The sequence below is a fragment of the Suncus etruscus genome, chromosome 11 (assembly GCF_024139225.1).
Source record: "Suncus etruscus isolate mSunEtr1 chromosome 11, mSunEtr1.pri.cur, whole genome shotgun sequence".
Classification (NCBI taxonomy): Eukaryota; Metazoa; Chordata; class Mammalia; order Eulipotyphla; family Soricidae; genus Suncus; species Suncus etruscus.
The window spans coordinates 13,961,764-13,981,444 of NC_064858.1; the positions used below are offsets into that span (position 1 = coordinate 13,961,764).

Genomic DNA, 19,681 nt, shown 5'->3' on the forward strand with positions numbered 1-19,681 from the left:
AGGATACACTGAGAACATTGGTGGAGGAAGATTGAAGCTGGTGGTGAAACTGGCTCTTTTTCATTGTATATTCAAAACTCTTCTATGAAGAACTTTGTAAATCACAATGTTTTTAATAAAATTAAATTAAAAATAGAAACTTAAATGTTTTAAATCATATTTACAAAACTGCAAAATATATTTGTTTTGTTTTGTATATATCTATCCTCGAGATAGGAAAACAAATGAGACAGAAGAGAGAAATAACTTAACCAAAAATTTTTGGTATCATAAAAATAAATCTTATGACAAAAAATTTCAGAGAATATTTGTTTAATAGAAAAATCAAGGTAGGGGCCAATGCGGTGGCGCTAGAGGTAAGGTGTTTGCCTTGCCTAGGTCCTAGGAAGGACCACGGTTCGATTCCCCAGCATCCCCATATGGTCCCCCAAGCCAGGAGTAACCCCTGAATGTTACTGATGTGCCCCCCCCCAAAAAATCAAGGTAAATGAAAATTTAAGATAATAAAATATGCTATCACCCACAAGATAAGAGAAAAATCATGCAACTAATATAAAATTTTATAATTTGCCTGGGATAATTTATTTAATAGCTTTGTATTGTACTTTTGTAATTCTTATGAAAATGAAGATAGATTGGTGTAAAGTATTGACATTCATAAGATATTTATTATTCTTCCTTTGGTATAGGATTATAATGAATTTTCACCTTTTTATGTAGGGAAATGTAGGGGAGCAATGTTCCCTTGTTCCATTAGCTATGCAATTTAATTAGACTAGTTGATTATGAGTGGATATAAAGGCTTTATTTGAACAATGGTATTTAAAGGTTCAAGTTTCCTGTCCATATTACCCCTGCCATGAGACAGGTAAACACCAAATAGAAGTTATTTCCATCCCACAAATAAAATAAAGAACATAAATAAAAGTCATCTTTGAATTTAAATAAAGAACATAAATAAAAATTATCTTTGAATTTTTAAAATGGTTTTAAAGTTATAAATTCTTTATGATTAGAAAATATTTAGTTTAAGGAAAATGAAAATAATATGCAAAGACACATATATTTATTATTAAAATATTTATAAGTAAAACAAATTATACATGAAAAAAATTTAGATATTACAAAGACTATAATGATGTTTGTAACTGGTTTAAAACACATACATCTTTATTTTTCTGATGTAGATATCCTGTGTTTATTTAACCACATTGCAGAAAATTGCTTTAGTGCCTTTGATGGTGCATTCTAACCCTAATAAATGTTTAGGGAGAATTTTTAGATTTGTTGTTTAGGTTTTTGTTTGTTTGTTTTGTTTTTTGGGGGTCATACCCAGCAACACTCAGGGTTCCTCCTGGCTTTTTGCTCAGAAATCACTCCTGCAGGCTTGGGGGACCATATGGGTTGTTGGGATTCAAACAACAGTCCTTCTGCATGCAAGACAAATGGCCTACCTCCATTCTATCTCTCCGGCCCCTTGTTGTCTAGCTTTTCTTTGTTTTTTGCAGCATATGCTATGGAAAATTGTCATTTAAAATTTTTTTAAATCACATTGTTATGTATTATCACATTTAAATATTTATCTTAAGATGCTTGAGACAACACATGGATAGTTGAATTTTAGACTACCTTTTATAGTCTGGCTGTTAATAAACATAAGATATAAAATAACGTGATTATGGGGCTGGTGAGGTGGTGCTAGAGGTAAGGTGTCTGCCTTGCAAGCGCTAGCCAAGGAAGGACTGTGGTTCAATCCCCTGGCATCCCATATGGTCCCCCCAAGCCAGGGGCAATTTCTGAGCGCTTAGCCAGGAGTAACCCCTGAGCATCAAATGGGTGTGGCCCAAAAAACCAAAAAAAAATATAACGTGGTTATTTCTAAAAATGTTGACTATGTAAAGAAGAATTGTTTACTGAGATTAGATCTTCAAAATTTCAGTAACTCTTACATGTCATTTGATTAATACAGTACACATCTGCAAAAATACATTTTTGAATAATTTATATTTATATAGACAATAATTATAAGTGAATTAAAAGGTGAACACTGTAAATAGAACATTGTTTTCATAAGTATAAAAGAGGTAGGATAAAATTATGTTATTCTTAAAATAAAATGTCCATAAAATCTTATGTTTTGTATTTAAATCAAACATATTTTATTACAAAGTTTGTACCACATTTTAGAAGTATTTATAAGCACCACACTTCGCAATTACAAAATAAAAAAGATACCTAAACATTATTAGTAGAAAGTAGAATGGCTATTAACTTTCTTTCTTTTTTTTGTTTTTGTTTTTGATTTTGGTTTTTGGGTCACACCCGGCAGCGCTCAGGGGTTATTCCTGGCTCTATGCTCAGAAATCGCTCCTGGCAGGCACAGGGGACCATATGGGATGCCGGGATTCGAACCACCGTCCTTCTGCATGAAAAGCAAATGCCTTACCTCCATGCTATCTCTCCGGCCCCTGGCTATTAACTTTCTTAATATGACTATTAACTACTATTTCCTTGAGCTAATAATAATTACAATAGGTTTTAGTGAATTAATTTTAATAGGCCCACTTATATAAGCAATAAAATTTTGATTGTGTAAGATATAGTAAAGATTTATATATGTTCATTTTATACAGTACAAGTTGTTAACAATACTAATATTTTGGTATAAGTAATTTAATAGATATAATATAAAATACTATACATTTAAAAATATACCAACTTGAGTCATTCAAGTTTGTATTAAGACAATGAAAAATTAAATGAAAAAATGAATTCATGAAGAGAACCCTGAAAAAAAAGTACAAAGATTTTGCATGTAAAATATTAGGAGATTAAAGTGATAAGCACCAGTGATCGGGAGGTTCCAGAGATTATTTCATCTTTGGGGTATATTTCCACATCTAATGTTCATATTACTTGAACTTCAAGACCTGTAGTCATGTGAGGATTACACTTTCCACAGAATCCTCCACATCTTCCATAGACTTTGGTTCCATCCTGAAAACAGGGAAAGAAAGAAATAAGAGAAGCTTATTCAATCTTATCTCTGAGTGTACAAGGGAAGAACGATGTGGTAGCAAATGTTGGATGAATTTTCAGAATTAGACGGGGAATCAAAGATGAAACTATTTCTAGAGATACTCGAACTAAAGGTCAGAGGATTTAGATCACCTCAAATTTGTATTAAGTACTTGATAAGTAAATATCACACAATAATTTAGATGATTCCTTTGAATCTACATAATTTCTCTAGAGCACTATCAGAAGTTATCCCTGACCATAAAGCCAAGAGTAAGTCTTGAACATTGTTGAGTATATGCCTCATGTAGACTCTTATAGGTTAATCAGTTGATTAATAAACAATTCAAAGCTGTCACAAATCCTTTACCTTTAACTATATACAGACATATTCTACCCCCATTTAACTATGAACTTCTTATAGAAGAACAAGCTATACATTCCAAAGTAAAAATACATTTAGCTATAAACTAAGGAAAAATATAAACCAGGGTGGAAACATTAATTAAAATGAGAAAATGAAAAATATTTTCTTTTACAAGCAGAGGCACAAAGTGGGGGGCAAGAAAGAGGAAAAGAGAGAGAAGATGAAGAGACTTCCTGACTCTGCACACAACAATAAGAAGTGTCTCATGGGTAGAAGAATTTAAAGGCTCTCACCCAGAAAATAATAATAATCTCTCAGAGATAATTCCTAGAAAATTTTGTTCAGATAATTAGACAGCAGGTTCACAATCTCTTTTATAACCATCATGGGCTAGAACCTGTAGATAACAGTATAGGTCCCAGAGTTAGTTCTTTAGCATCTGGAACTCCTTTGCCCTCTAAGAGTAGGTTGTTTTAGGCCTTTAGATAGGCTTCTATTCCTGGGGCTAAGTGCAGTGGTCCTTCTTTACTGGCTTTTCTGTGGGAAACACAATGCCATTCGTATTGATAAATTTCCTAGAATCAGAATAGCCTTCTTATAACACAGAACACTGTTGAGGGGCATGCCTCATTGGTAAGGGGCTGCTAATTTCCACGAAGCCATTAGAACCCGTGCTCCAGATTCAGACTATGTGTGGAAGAGAGGACCTTCCTTTCCTTCCCTACTGAGAAAGTCTTCAACAAATACTGAAGAGTACAATTGAGTCATGCTAACTTAGAGAAAGAATAACAATTTGTTTTCATATTTGAGTTAGTATTATATCATCAGAGTTTTTCTAAAACTTTTTGGCAACAAAAAGGAACTCAGATGCTCCAGATCTCTTAATACAGTGCTTTAGAAAATAGACACGTAAAATGATAAGAAATCAATTTTCTGCTCATGGAGTTAAGAGGAAAAGTATATTGTTGATAGCTAAGCTGCATGTTCTATCTTTGTAGATTTTTAACAGCACTTCTTTTGCTTAATTACCCATAGAAAACAGCTGCATCTATGGTGAGAATGGAGAGAGCTTTTCTCAACATATTTATACTTTATGACAATATCCTTGTTTGCATAGATCAAGTAAAACAGGATGTTTTTTGACGACTGTAAAGGAGTTCCTATCTATTACATACTTCAAAACCTCAAGTAGAGACCTATGAACTCCAAACTTCAAGTGCTGTAGGTGGGTCTTAGGAAACCCTAAACGTTTGTCATATTGGCTTGACTTAAACTTGCTATTCTGAAATTGGCCTTAAATTGTAAAACCCCAAAATGTAAATGCCACCAATGCTTCAGATGAACACCGGAGCAGGTTTTTTGCCATGACATGGGAGAACCCAAAAACTCAAGTATATTGGTTATAAGAGTGTCATCTTAAGGTCACAGGCACTCACAAAAAGAAAATGGAGGAAATGGAGCCTCTAAATTCTCCAAGACTAAGAAGAAAGACTCAAAAATGCTTCTGGCTTGGGGGATCATATGGGATGCCGGGGATTGAACCCAGGTCCGTTTGAAAGGCAAATGCCCTACTGCTGCGCTATTAATCGGGCTGCAATAAGTATTGTTCTTATGAATGTATATCTAGATCATAATTCTAAGAAACAAAACAAAACAAAAAGAAATCACCTTTGAGAAACAAAACATGGACAGATACTGACAAAACAACTTGGATTTATTTTGTGCTTTTAATCTTAGATTGAATTAAATTAGAGCAAGTTGGCCTTTCTCAAGAAGTATTGACCATGTTTTTATATTGCAGACCTCAATCTAGTTTATTAGGTTGTCTAACTAATATTTTTCTATAGAAAAAGAAAAATAAGAATATTTCAGAATTTGTCAATATGTCAATAGAAAAATTGACCCTTATCTTGACATATGTTAAAATTTATAATCTTGGGGGTGGGGAAAAACTTATAATCTTTAATAATCTAAGTGTAACAAAAATATTTTCTTCTTTAGAAACATTTTCAAGTTATTAGTCTCAATGTAGAGCTATATAAAATGTTTAAAGAACCTCTATAAGAATATTTTATTATTGAATTTACATAAAATAAATTAGCCTAATTACATAATTTTCTATATCAATATTATGTTACTTATATGTAATATATCTCATAAAATGAAATCTATTAAACACTGACTTTTATATGACACTGAATTTAAGGTAAAGAATTCTTAAGTATTGTTCATAGAAAAGAGATTTTCTAAACAGGTTTTTAAGTACAAGATTTACCTGTGATCTGTGTATGATGACAGAGGCATAGTTTCCTTGAGCAAGCCACTTTGCTGTGCTAGATATCTTCATTCCAGTTCCTAATAAGTTAATACTGAATTGTCCCTGTATAGAAAGCAAATCCAAATAAAATTAGTGAGGTTAATGAAACATTTTTAAATGCTTTAGGTTAGAAATACCCAGATGTGAATAAAGGTTCTATTGAATTCAAGAATGTTTCCATTGATAGAGGAAAATATATACCACAAGCTTAAAACTTGCCCCCCCCCTTTTTTGTTTTTTTTGGCCCACACCTAGAGACTCACAGGGGTTACTCCTAACTATGCACTCAGAAATCGCTCCTGGCTTGGGGGACCATATGGGATACTGGGGGATCAAACTGCAGTCTGTCCTAGGTCAGCTCGTGCAAGGCACCACTGCTCCAGCCCCCAGAATCCCCATAAACATAACATTACTAAGTGTCTTTATAAAATCAAAGGATGCTGATACATTTTCACTCAATGTAACTTAAGTCACAGCAACAGGATGCTTTTGTGCAAATGCAGTTCTGTCCAACTATAGGATGCTGAAACCTAAAAGCTGGAGTTTCAGTTTGTATATTAGTAAGCATATCCTGACAGAAGGCAAATTCATAGTAATAAATTTTTGACAGACATTAATATTTCTCCAGTTTGATGTGTCACTACTCTTTTCAAACTTCCCTGCTTAATATATTTTCTAAAATCTTTTACAATGCCCTTCTTTTTATATTCCACCATACACAATTGCTAAATGTTATATTGTTCTAGCTCTTAAGTCTTTGATAAGTGCCAGATCTAGATGTTGATGTGTTATTTTGGGTCATACATAGTCATTTTCTTTAGGGGAATTCAGTACGCCCACCAGATGTATCCCCAAATTTCTCTGGCACGAAGAACTGAGAAAACCCCATGGAATTCCTCAAAAGGCCTGCTGTGGATGCTTTGTCCCTGCGTGGAGAGTTGAGGAATTCTCAAAGAGATGTTTATGAAATTCATGTCTTGGTACTGTCATTATATGCCCTTCATATTATTTGGCCTATTTCTCCATTGTAAATTTACGGGCTGAAATATGGCCTCAATCAAAAGCTCAGAGAATTCTCAACACCAAATAAATAAATAAATAAATAAATAATAAAAATCAACAAACAAAAAAATCCAAAACTAAGACAAAATTCCTCTCTAAAAGCTAAGCCAGGCATAAAATTTACATTTCTTTGACCTGCCCCTCTGCTATCTTAAAAGCAACCTCTGCTTGCTAGTCTGCTGACCTGTCAAAAACTGATTGAGCTACAAATACCAGGCAACTCCCTCCTTTTTATTATGCTGCTTTCTCCCTTCTAATTTCCTATATAAGATCCTTTCCACCTGAGCCTAGTCAGTCATAATTAACAGGCCTACTGTTAATATTTCTGTTTTTCTCTACACTCTCACCTTTTGTCAACACGGGAATTTCTTTCATGCCTAATATAGTGGTTTTGCCGTATATATACTCCCAGTATGCAGATTAAATTTTGTCAGAAGTTTGCCAGAATGTGGATCTCCATACAATCTGTTTTTTGGTCTAATTTCTTCAATATTATTTGGTTGACTGGCTCATGTTCATCCACTTTCCTGGCGTAGGGTATTTCCCCACTAGAGCTGGGGCACACAAGCTGCTCCCAGCATGTCATGTCTCACAATCTACACACATGTTGTGTGAGACATATACTGGATTTGTGATCAAATTATTTTTAAGCACAATAACTATTTATCTATCAAAACAATACAGATCATGCTTTGAAAAATTACTGTAGTCGCCATGGTTTTCAAAGCTAGTAATGTAGGGTTCCATGCATAAAGCATTATAATCCCACACATTTCACAGAATGTCCATTTCTCACTTCCTCTCTACCAGTGCCAAACCCCAATACCACAATCCTCATGGTAAACTTGCTACTATAGACCAGTCCTCTGTTTCTGCAACTTTTAGACATAAAAGATTTTCCCTGTCATTCTCCTGACTAAACACTCAACACGGTATCCCAGATCGATTTACTTAGAAAATAGTGTGAAATTATCCTTTAGTAAAACAAGATAGTATTACGCTGTGTATATGTATCATGTTTTCTTTATCCATTCATGTTTTCTTTGATACTTGGGTTTTGTCCAAATGTCAACTATTATGAATAATGCTGCAATGTCTTTTCTAAAGATCTTGAGGACCTCCAGATCAGAAAAGAAGTAAAGCTCTCACTATTTGTAGATGACAAAGTATAATACACAGAAAATACTAAAGGTTCTAACAAACATTTTCTAGAGCAAATATAATTGTAGAGTAAAATATCAGACTATAATATACACATGCATAAGTCAACAAATTTTATCTATATTGCAAATGATTAAATAGAGAAATACTTAAGAATAGATTCACAATTGTGCCTGAGAAAATTACATTCCTGGAAATCAGCTTAATAAAAGAAATGAACCTCACACACACACACACAAAAAAAAAATAAAACGGGATAAAAAATGAAAATATGAACTATAGGGGCCTGAGAGATAGCATGGAGTTAAGGCGTTTGCCTTTCATGCAGGAGGTCATTGGTTCGAATCCCAGTGTCCCATATGGTCCCCCGTGCCTGCCAGGAGCAATTTCTGAGCCTGGAACCAGGAGCACTGCCGGGTGTGACCCAAAAACCACAAAAAAAAAAAAAAAGAAAATATGGACTATAGGGATAAACAATATCAAAATAATAGTCTCATCCAAAGTTTTACCATATTCAATAAAGTCTTTATGAAAATATCTATATCATTTTATAAATAGATAACCTAACCAGTATCAAAATGTATATGAAATAATTGTCCCCCAAAATCAAATAAGCCCTAGATAAAAAGAAAAGTGTTTCTATATCTCCAACTTAAAATTATACTATAAAACAGTGTAGTACTGAATGTGGCCATGTTTTCAGACCAATGCAACAGAATTGAGTTTGTAGGCAGATATATTTTCAAGGACCTAGACAATTAATATTGATAAATGAGCCAAAAATCTAAGTAGATCAAGAAAATTCTCTCCACCAAATGGTATTGAGAAAAACAACCAGTCTGATGCAAATTAAAAGAATATATAACTCTTTATGATACCATGCATAGAAGCCAAATAAAAATGTAAACAACCAAGTACTTTCTATGGTACTTTCATAAACTGGTACAACTATATATATATACTACCAAGTTCTATTTTTATAAAATCTTATAAATTATAAAATGTATAAGAAGTTTATAAATTACAGAAAAATATTTCATAGCAATGCAAAACATTTACTTACCACATGAGAAGCAGGAACTTATTGCATACAATGGAATGTTAAGATAATTCTATACGGGGCCAGGCGGTGGCGCTAAAGGTAAGGTGCCTGCCTTGCCTGCGCTAGCCTAGGACGGACCGCGGTTCGATCCCCTGGCGTCCCATATGGTCCCCCAAGCCAGGAGCGACTTCTGAGCGCATAGCCAGGAGTAACCCCTGAGCGTCATCGGGTGTGACCCAAAAAAACAAAAAACAAAAAACAAAAAACAAAAACAAACAAACAAAAAAGATAATTCTATTCTTTATTCAGAATTTCAATATTTTGATATAAACCTCTACAAATGTCAAAACTCATAGAAGTATGTATTTAAAAACAAATTGATCATATATTTACTCCATCTAAATTATTCTGAGGTATAAAGAAACAAGTGTTTAATAATGTGGATTCTAGATGAATCTGAACTAGGACAGTGCACAAGCAAAGCTATCACTGTGCCTCAGTCACTGCGGGTCTACCATCGCCAAGGTTCTTGGAGATATGGGGGGGGAACCATAATTTTGCAATTTGATGCTCTATCATATTAGGCTCCATGCACAGTGCTCATTATGACAATGTTCTGATAAAATACTTCAATTTACTCATTTCCACGTGATTATGTCTTCTACTATGACTTGAAGCTTATGACCATTGAGACAACTGAAATGAACAACCACACACTACAGACATATGTTATAGGACCCACTCATTTTTCTTGCTGTTGCTTTTCCTTCTTTTTCTTTTTTCCTTCTCTCCTTTCTTCTTTTTCAACCCAAACTATGGTACTATTATATAATAATGCCTACATTGTCAGCTTTTTGCCAGGAAAGGAACCTCAATGTACAAGAAATGGTAGATGATACTATATAAGGTAGACTCCTCATAATGCCCAATACCAAATTGCTTAGTACTCTTGTCGTGGGGGGGCATATGAGATGTTGAGGATCAAACTTAAGTTGGCACACGCAACTAAATTGCCCTATCCATTGAATTCTCTCTCTGGGCCTCATTGATGGATGCATTTATTTAGGAAAATATGCAGGTTATGCAAAGATATATAAATATGTCTTAATATATAAATAATCTTAAAGAATGAAAATATAAAAACACTACCTTTGGTGAGTAAAATAAAAAAAAGACAACATGAAGTTGATTCATATCATATAATCTATCTAATAATTCATTATGTCAGTAAAAGTTCATATTTATATTCTAACCAGTTAATTTTAAGCAGTGAGATGAATTTCATAAATATACAAATATGTAAATATATAATAAAGTGAATTTAAATGAAATTATTAAATAATCTATTATCTAATAGTAACTACATAACATTTTACTTTATTTCATTGATATTTATGCTCATATTTCTGCTCTTTACAAATTTATTTTATACTTCAATGTCACAAACTTTAGTTTTCTTAAACAATGTCATATCTCCCCATAATATTTTTAGCATTTATGTCTCCACTACAGTCATATATAAACACAAATGATGAGGTTTTGATGAATTCCAAACACCTGAATAAGTTCTTTCTGTGACATCAAGCATCTGGAGTGCGTTCATGCAAATGTTTTGTAGCTTTAACACAGAATCTGGTTTATATATTTGACAGGATATCTCCAAGAAAAATGGGAAATTTGTACTTTTGGTAAAAGGAACCCAAGAGAGATCAATATAGACAGAATATAGGTAGAAAAATTCCTTATGATGACATGTTCAGAAACCCGCTACTTTTTCATTTTGAAATAGAATTCCAGAAGAGTCAAGGGAGAACAATGAGAAAGAGATGGGTTACAGTCGAGTATTTTATTACTGGTTCTGTTTCTTATTTTCTCAAGCATCTTAGGACATGTTTCTAACAAGGAATCTCTTGTTTCTTCAACAATAAACAAGGGTTAACCTAGTTTATGGTCGCATAGTTTTCTCAAGATACTATCAGGGGAAGGAGAGGTTACCTAAAAAACGGAAATAAGGAGATAAAAATGAATGGCAATAAAAAAAATACAGTATTTAATCTTTTTTTGTGTGTGTGGTTTTTGGGTCACACCCGGCAGTGCTCCGGGGAAACTCCTGGCTCCATGCTCAGAAATTGCTCCTGGCAGGCATGGGGGACTATATGGGAAGCCGGACTCGAACTGATGACCTTCTGCATGAAAGGCAACCGCCTTACCTCCATGCTATCTCTCCGGCCCAGTATTTAATCATTTTTGTGTTATGGTTTTTCTAGAACAAAGCTAGAATAAAGTTATTCATAACACATATATAATAATAAACTTATTTTATATTTTATTATGTAGATATTTCATTTACATATTAGCTACCTATGCTTTTAGCTGATATCTCATTGGTCAGACCTAATTCAACCCAACATTAAAAAAAAAGAAATGTATTACCACTCCTCAATTTCTGAAGTAGTGTCATATGAGAGACATCTCATTATTTCTTTTACATCTTTAAGTAGTATTCTCAAAGTACTTGTCTCTAATTATGAAAACACCTGAGAAGAAAACAGGTAACAGGATAAAATATAAGCAAAGTCTTGACAGGAATTGGTCATTGAAGAATATAATCGTCACGTAAAAGGTAAAAACAAGGCCACATAGATAACAGAGCTGCTAAAGTATTTTCCCTAAACCTCATTGTCTTGACTATATTGCGTCCCAGACTCAGCATACATATGGTATCCTGAGTTCCACCAGGAAGGACCACTGAACATATAACCAGGAAAAAATTCTGAGAACAGTCAGTGTGTACCTCTCCAAAATAAAACAAGGTAACTATAACAATGTTATAAAAATATATATAAAGGTAAGATTGTTTTAGTTTCAAATACTACAAATTTTAGATTACAAATTCTTGGGAGGAATCTGAAGAGAAATAACTCTGGGATTTTTTTAAAATGAAGTTCGTCACAAGAAGGAAAGTTCCTAGTATGAGAACTAAATAGAAGACAAAGATGAGAGACTCACAATCTGAGGAACACTATTCTCATATATCACTCACCTACCAGATTCATAAAACTGAAATTTGGAGAAGAAATAAGTAAATTAAATGAGATAACTAGTCTAGCCACAAATTTATAACTTAAGTGCAAATAAAAATAGATATGAACCAACCAAAAAGTTCAAATATAACCAAGTGAGGTAACATTTTTAGAGTGGTAAATTTTTTTTTTTTGTCTTTTGGTTTTTGGGCCACACCCTGTGATGCTCAGGGGTTACTTCTGGCTCTGCACCCAGAAATTGCTCCTGGCTTGGGGACCACATGAGATATTGGGGGATTGAATCGTGGTCCATCCTAGGTCAGCACGTGCAAGGCAAATGCCCTACCGCTTGCGCCACCCCTCCAGCCCCTAGAGTGGTAAACTGAGGAAACTTGTGGAGTCTATTCAGTTAAGAACCTATATTATATATATATGACAATTATTTGAAGTCTCCCTAAATCACCTTAATATAATTAAATAAATTGAATAATATTTATTCTAAAAAAATCCATGAAATTAACAGTTTCATCTCTGGCATTTGAATCATGATTATCTTCTTTATACCCATATGTCAGGAAATTTATAGTTCTATTTTTAAGATAAGTCTAAGAACGGTATTCTATTTTTTTCTCTTTTAGGTTTGAATATTTCCCCTAGGAAGGGCAAACTTTTAATATTTCTCACTTTGGTCGGTTATGTGCTATATAAGTTTATTTAACAAAAGAATTTTTACAGTCTGATGAAGCTCTCATATTCCATTAAGTCCACCCAAATAGGAACATTGAAAAAAAATCACATAATATAGTAGACCAAAACATCCAAAACCCAACATATACCAAATAAAATTATTATTAGGGATGAGGGTCAACGTTAATAAAAGACAATCCAAGATGAGTCAACCTTATATGTTATCCTATTTATAAAAATGTATATGTACTCTTTGTTGAACCTACTCATAGAACTACAAAACCAGTTTAATGCTTCTTTTAGGTGTATCAGGAATCAAAATATTAAACTTAAATGTCCAAAGTTTTTCCTAACTGAGCATATATGGAATAGACAGTGAAAGCCTAATGTTTTTAATCAATGCAAGAATTTAATTGACAAGCAGTTTAAAGGACAGGAATAGTGATTCAATGAAAACAGTAAGCAAAATAATAGATGAAATTAAAGCTAAGAGAGCAATGTAGGGAAAGATACAACGAAGAATGTTCTTGCATTCTGACCTTGACCTTAAAACTTGTTTTATAAGATGCATAGGGCAAAATTAATTGAATTGAAATTGGGAAAAATATGGCTCCAGAATACTATTGAAATAAGCAATTACTTAGCAATTAGTTGAGTCTTAGAGCTGATTTAGTATCTGTAGTGGCCAACTAGTAAACAAATTGATGAAGAGACAGTGTTTTAATAACAGAGAAAAGTGAAACCTACCATTGAAGATTATGGCCACACCAGCCCATGCAGCAGGAAGCTGGCCATCTTGGAGAGACTGGATCAAAACTATACCCTGCCAAAGAGAATTCTGCTTCTATCACCCAGAATCACCATTTCCCTAATATCTCTGCAACATCTGTGACCTTCCCTTCAGGGAGAACGAGCTGAACTCTTCAGATACACTGGTTTGGAGGCTGTTATCACTAGGCTTTTGGAGAAAATGAGACACCCTGCTCAGAAGCCTGGTAGTTGAATACATGCCCCTAGAGGGCGTAGTATCAGTAATAGTGCTTTAAATTTCTGGATAGCATTATTTGTTTGTTGCTCTCATTCCTAAAGGAAGACCCTTTTTTGATAGAATGGATAGTTAACAAGAGTTTACTAAACCTTCTGCCACTATAGCATTGCTTCTCAATTATTTTCTGTCATGCCCCTAGGAAGAAGAAAACATTTTTCACGCCCCCACCCATGTGACTGTAAATAGTATCTTTATTAAAAAAAATCTAACCTGCAAAACAAAAATATATAAAATAATTTGAGCTGATTTTTTTTAATCAGAGGTGATGTCTGAATTAATGGCTCCAATGAGCAAGTTTTGCAATGCATAGCTTTTCGAAGCGGGTTTGAAGCAGGTCACAGCAACTCTCAGCTCCAGAGACATACAGAGACATAAACACGGGGCTTAGCTTGTTATGACAATGTTTGCCGAGGTCAAACGCGCCCCCTTTACGGAGCCTCGCCCCACTATTTGAGAAGCACTGCCCTATAGTAATGACTTCATTGGAGATAAAATAATTTTCACAAATGTGCTTTCTACTCTACTTTTTCTTTTTTCCCTTCTCTTTTCTTCCATGTTTATTCTTTTTTTTTTTTTTTTTTTTTTTTTTTTTTTTTTTTTTTTGGTTTTTATGCCACTATTGTCAGTGCTCAGGGATTACTCCTGACTGCACTCAGAAGTAAGTCCTGGAACACTTGGGGGACCATATGGGATGTCAGGGATTAAATCCAGGTTGGCCACGCGCAAGGCAAACACCTTACCTACCCAATTTGATATAAATTGGCTCACTTTTTTTTTTATGTTTTTCAACAACTTTGCTTTTATATATCTGGAAACAAATGTATGATGATCAGTTATGTCAACTATGTGGCGCATTTTATTTAAATAAATTAATTCATTAACTTTAAAAATGCAAAAAAGAATTAAACAGCTCTCTGCTGAACAAACTGTGAGTAAGGGAGGAAATCAGAAGAAAGTCGAAAGATTTCTGGAAAAAAATGAGAACAAAGAAAATATTAAGCAAACTATTACTACTATTAATATTGAGATAATTGAAATGATAATGAGAAATATCCCCCAAACAAAACTTAAGCCCAGATGGATTCATCTGTGAAATATTTTCAACAATATAAGGAGGACCTCTGATCAATATGTTTGAGAGTCTTCCAAGAAATCAAAGTAAAAGAAAATATACCCAAATAGTTTCTGTGAATATCACCGTGATACCAAAACCAAACAGAGATACCACAAAGAAGATAACTGTACACTGATATCTGTAATGAACATCAAAGAAAATATTCTCAACAAAATACTAGCAAATCAAATCTAACAATTGATAATAAAGATCAAACACACTGGCCACATACGATTCATTCCAGAGATGCAAGGGTGGTTTAAGACATTCAAGTCAATCAATATAACACACCATATCAATAAATGAGCAAATAAAAATTATTTAATATTACCATTGAATGTACAGATAATATTTGACAATGTCTAATAACCGTTCATGATAAAAGTCTTTCAATAAGATGGGAATTGAAGTAATTTTTCTCAATATAGTCAAAGCTATTTACCAAAAGCTCATAGGTAATATAAAATCAATTGGGATAAAGCTTTTTCTCTAATATTTGGCATAAAAAAGTTGCCCTCTTCTACCACTTTTATTAAATACAGTACTAGATGTGCTTCCTATAACAATTAAACAAAAAAAGTTATCAAGGATATTCATATAGGAAAGAAAGAAGTCAGACTCTCACTGCTTACAAAGACATTATACTATATTTAGAAAATCCTAAAGACCCCCCAAAACACTACTAGAAACAATTATTTGTATAGTTAAGTGGCATACTATAAAATTAATATTCAATAATTCATAGCTTTTCTATATATGAATAATGAAAGAGTAGAAGTAAATATTAAAAATAATTTACAATTTTAACTCAGTAAATCAAGTATCATAAAATCAACTTAACTAAAGAGGTAAAAGAAACATAAAAAAGAAAACTACAAAATACTGCTTCAAGAAATAAAAAAAAGGACAAAATAAATGGAAACACACCCCCTCATGGATTGGGGGACTAACATAATTAAAATGGCAATACTTTGCAAAGCGTTGTATGGATTTAATGAAATCTCTATAAGGATATCCATGATATTTTTCAAAGCGTATCAAACCTTCCTGAAAGTCATATGGAACAATCAACCTCCATGAATGGATAAAGCAATCCTTGGGGGAAAAAGAGGTGGGAGGCATCACTTTCCCCAATTTTAAACTGTACAATAATGCAATAGTCATTAAAACAACATGGTGATGGGATAAAGACATATCCTCAGATACATGGAATAGATTTAAATATTCTGTGATTGACATTCAGGTCTATGAAAAATTAATCCTTGATAAAATGGCAGCAATGTGGAACAAGGAAAGCCTCTTCAACAAATGGTGTTGGAAAAATTAATCAGCTACATATTAAAAATTGAACTGAGGCCACTTTTTAATGCTCTGCACAAAATTGAAATCAAAGAGGATTAAATGCTTTGGTATCAGACCCAAAACCATAAGTTACATAGAAAAAAATGTAGACAAACATGACATTGATATTGAAGCTAACAATTTTATCAAGTATAAAATAGCACTGGCCAAACATGTGAAACCAAAAATAAATAAATGGGTTTACATGAAATTGAGAAGCTTTTGACCTTCAAAGGAAGCTGTGATTAGGATACAAAAATTATGCACTTATGAGACGCCAGGGATTAAAACCAGGTCCATCCTGGGTCAGCTGTGTGCAAGGCAAATGTCCTTCAGCTGCACTATTGCCCCAGCCCCCAATATTCCCTTTTTTAGGATAAAACATTTGTACATTATAGGTCTATTGATATGTTTCATTTAAATTTTATTAATTATCTTTAGTCTTAAATCAATTTTACATTTGTATATTTGACCTATGTCATAGAAACACTAACAATGTCAGCAATGATTGAAAAATTATATATGCAGGAAAATATGATAATTACCACACAATATAATACAAGCAGAAAATAAAATTTAATGCAATATATTTTACATGGCAGAGTTGAAAACTTAGTTACATAAAATAAAATAGGAAATATACTATATTGTATTAAATGATTTGATTCTTATAGGTTAAAATCATATAGCAATCAATCATCACTAATTGACCTTTATTTTCTATTTTTTTCAGTCTTTTGGAGCATTTAATAAGAAATCAATTTTATAGATTGGTATAAAATATATACAGGCTGGTAAATAAAAATAAATATAGGTTGGTATGTGGAAGGGAGCCCAGAGATACTAGAAGAGGGAAAAAGACATTTTTGTAATTTTTGAAACATTTTATGCAAAACAATTCTCATTTGTAAATGAAACCAACTTTGTAAATCATTGTCTGAATAAAAATAAAAATGGTTTACATTTTTTATAACTATGATTTTGCAATATTTTTTTCAAAAATAAAAGAAGAGAATTACTATCAATTTTTTATAGTGAGGAAAAAAGTCAATATAAGATACCTGTGGGCATCTGGCAGCACTATAACAATCTCCAGCTGTGGCAAATGGCACTGCTTTTCCAAATATTGTTTCGGCAAAAAGAAGGTCCATGGCTAAAAAGTAATAAATGAAATTTTTAGCTTTAAGAAAGACATTATGTTTTCTAGATTCTGTTATAAATTATAATATGACAATACAATATTATTAAATACATTTATACACTGTTTCAATATTTATGTAAAATCCCTTGAAATTATAGTGACTGACATATCCAATAGTTTATCTAGTCTTAACATTATGATTGTTTTTCCATCAATGTTTCTCTAGAAGTTTACCCCTCATCTAGTCAACATATATTGTTTATGGTAGTATTTCTTTAGATATGCTTCCTAAATCAATAGTTAGTATCTGTTTATAACACTACTTTCATTACTGTAAACATATTTGACCTACCATAATGATTTCACCTACCATAATTAATGCTCTCTCAGGTTGTATTGCCTATTATTAATCGGTATGGTTAGTTTTCCATTCATTCACTTGATTCTGGATTTACCCTGTAAATTTAGCTGTGAGAGAATTCAGAGTTGTTACAATATTAAATAAAATAACCTATATGACAAGGATTATGTTTTAGATGATCACTGTTTCTTAGTTGGAAAATTATATAGATTAGGGGTGGAATGAAGTTAATTGTGTAGTTGTGAAATGAATGGATTTCACATAATATAACATTATCAGGTGAAAAAAAGGGAACACTGAGGGCTTGGACCAAAGAGGTGATAGTGCAATCATAACAAGTATTTGGTATGTTTCTCAGCTCAAATACTTATACCAAAGTCTCAGATTTTATGGATTTAAACAACAGAAATTTTATTCTTAAATTATTAAAAGCCAAAAGTATAAGATACCAGTAGGGTAATTTTTTAGAGTGGGCCTTCTTTTCAGTAATCACATGACTATCAGTTTGCTGCCTCCTTACAAGGATGGGGAAGAAAGAGAGAGAAAGAGATAAGATTCATTCATGTGTCTTATCCTCTTTTGATAATCATAATAATTTCATCCCAATGGCCCAACTTCTGCCTCATCTTATTTATCACTTTCAGACAAATGGGGATTAAAAGCGTATCATATAAATATATGTATTTGAAGGGCCCGGAGAGATAGCTCAGCGGCGTTTGCCTTGCAAGCAGCCGATCCAGGACCAAAGGTGGTTGGTTTGAATCCCGGTGTCCCATATGGTCCCCTGTGCCTGCCAGGAGCTATTTCTGAGCAGACAGCCAGGAGTAACCCCTGATCAAAAGCCGGGTGTGGCCCAAAAACCAATATATATATATATATATATGTATTTGAGAGGAATCAATTTAGACCATAGCAGTATATATACTGTAGTCATGTGATAGATTTCTGTTTGTTTGTTTTTGCTTGTTAGGTTGTTTGGGATGGAATGCACCTAGAACTGCTCAGGACTTAGTCCCCCCTCTGTTCAGGGATAATTCCTGGGGGGCTCAGGGGATCATATGAGGATCAAATTTAGGCCAGGTGCATGCAGTTCTTAGACACTACTATCTCTCCTGCTCAAAGAATCATTTGATAATTTTTCCAGAAATAAAAACTTAATTTTTTAAGATATTTTTGTTAATACACCATGGATTACCAAGTTATCCATAACAGAGTTTCAACAATTAGACCTCCGAGTGTCCACTTACCTTCATCAATATCCCACAATTTCCTACCCACTCACCCTCTTGCCTCTTTGAGAGGTACTTTTATGACATATTTTTGTTGCAATATTGTTGCCAATATGGCTAAATGCATAGTATTTTGCTAACAATCAGTTTCCTCTCTTCTCCAGGTGGATCACTTCCTTTCTCCATTATTGTTTTCCATTCCCTTCAAAACCCCCAAACTCCCAAGTCACATGCTTTTTACTGAAGACAAATTTGGTTCTTTGGGGCTGGAGGAATAGCATAGAGGTAGGGTATTTGCCTTGCACGCAGCTGCCCCAGAACCCACAATGGTTAGAATTCCCACCAGCATTAAATGAGGGTTCTTTTATCCACACATTCACACCTATACTGGTTATCCTTGTTCTTTTTGATGTGTCCCATAGTGATGTAGAACATTTTATTATGTGCGTTTGACCATTTAAATGCTTATTTGATCAAATTTATATTTGTTACGTGAGACAGTAAAGCCTCATGAGACAGTACAGTCCTGCAAAAATAGCAACGAGGAACATTCCTGTTCAGATAGCCAAACTTAGAACCCACCAAAAATTAGATCACCAAAGTAGAAGAAAACATGATGTATGTCACAGCTTGACAGGATAATCTAACTGCCACATTTTATTTCTGCACATTTACTTTTCTTCAGATAGGGAATATGAACATTTTTCCACAGTCTGTTTAAGAAGGAGTATGTTGTTGCCACTGTCTAAACGAAAGTTTGTCAGAAGGCC

At 33.5% G+C, this 19,681-nt stretch overlaps 1 protein-coding gene across 1 annotated transcript in view; it reads right to left on the reverse strand.

Moving 5' to 3' along the window:
• Positions 1-2,653: 2,653 nt before the first annotated feature.
• ADAMTS20 (ADAM metallopeptidase with thrombospondin type 1 motif 20) overlaps positions 2,654-19,681 on the reverse strand; it is a 150,091-nt gene continuing 133,063 nt past the window's right edge. Inside the window, exons 38-40 of the mRNA XM_049783876.1 lie at positions 17,242-17,333; positions 5,661-5,765; positions 2,654-2,997 (exon numbers count right to left, since the gene is read on the reverse strand). Of these exons, the coding sequence (XP_049639833.1) occupies positions 2,908-2,997; positions 5,661-5,765; positions 17,242-17,333 (287 nt within the window). The 3' untranslated portion in view covers positions 2,654-2,907. The remainder of the gene's footprint in view (positions 2,998-5,660; positions 5,766-17,241; positions 17,334-19,681) is intronic.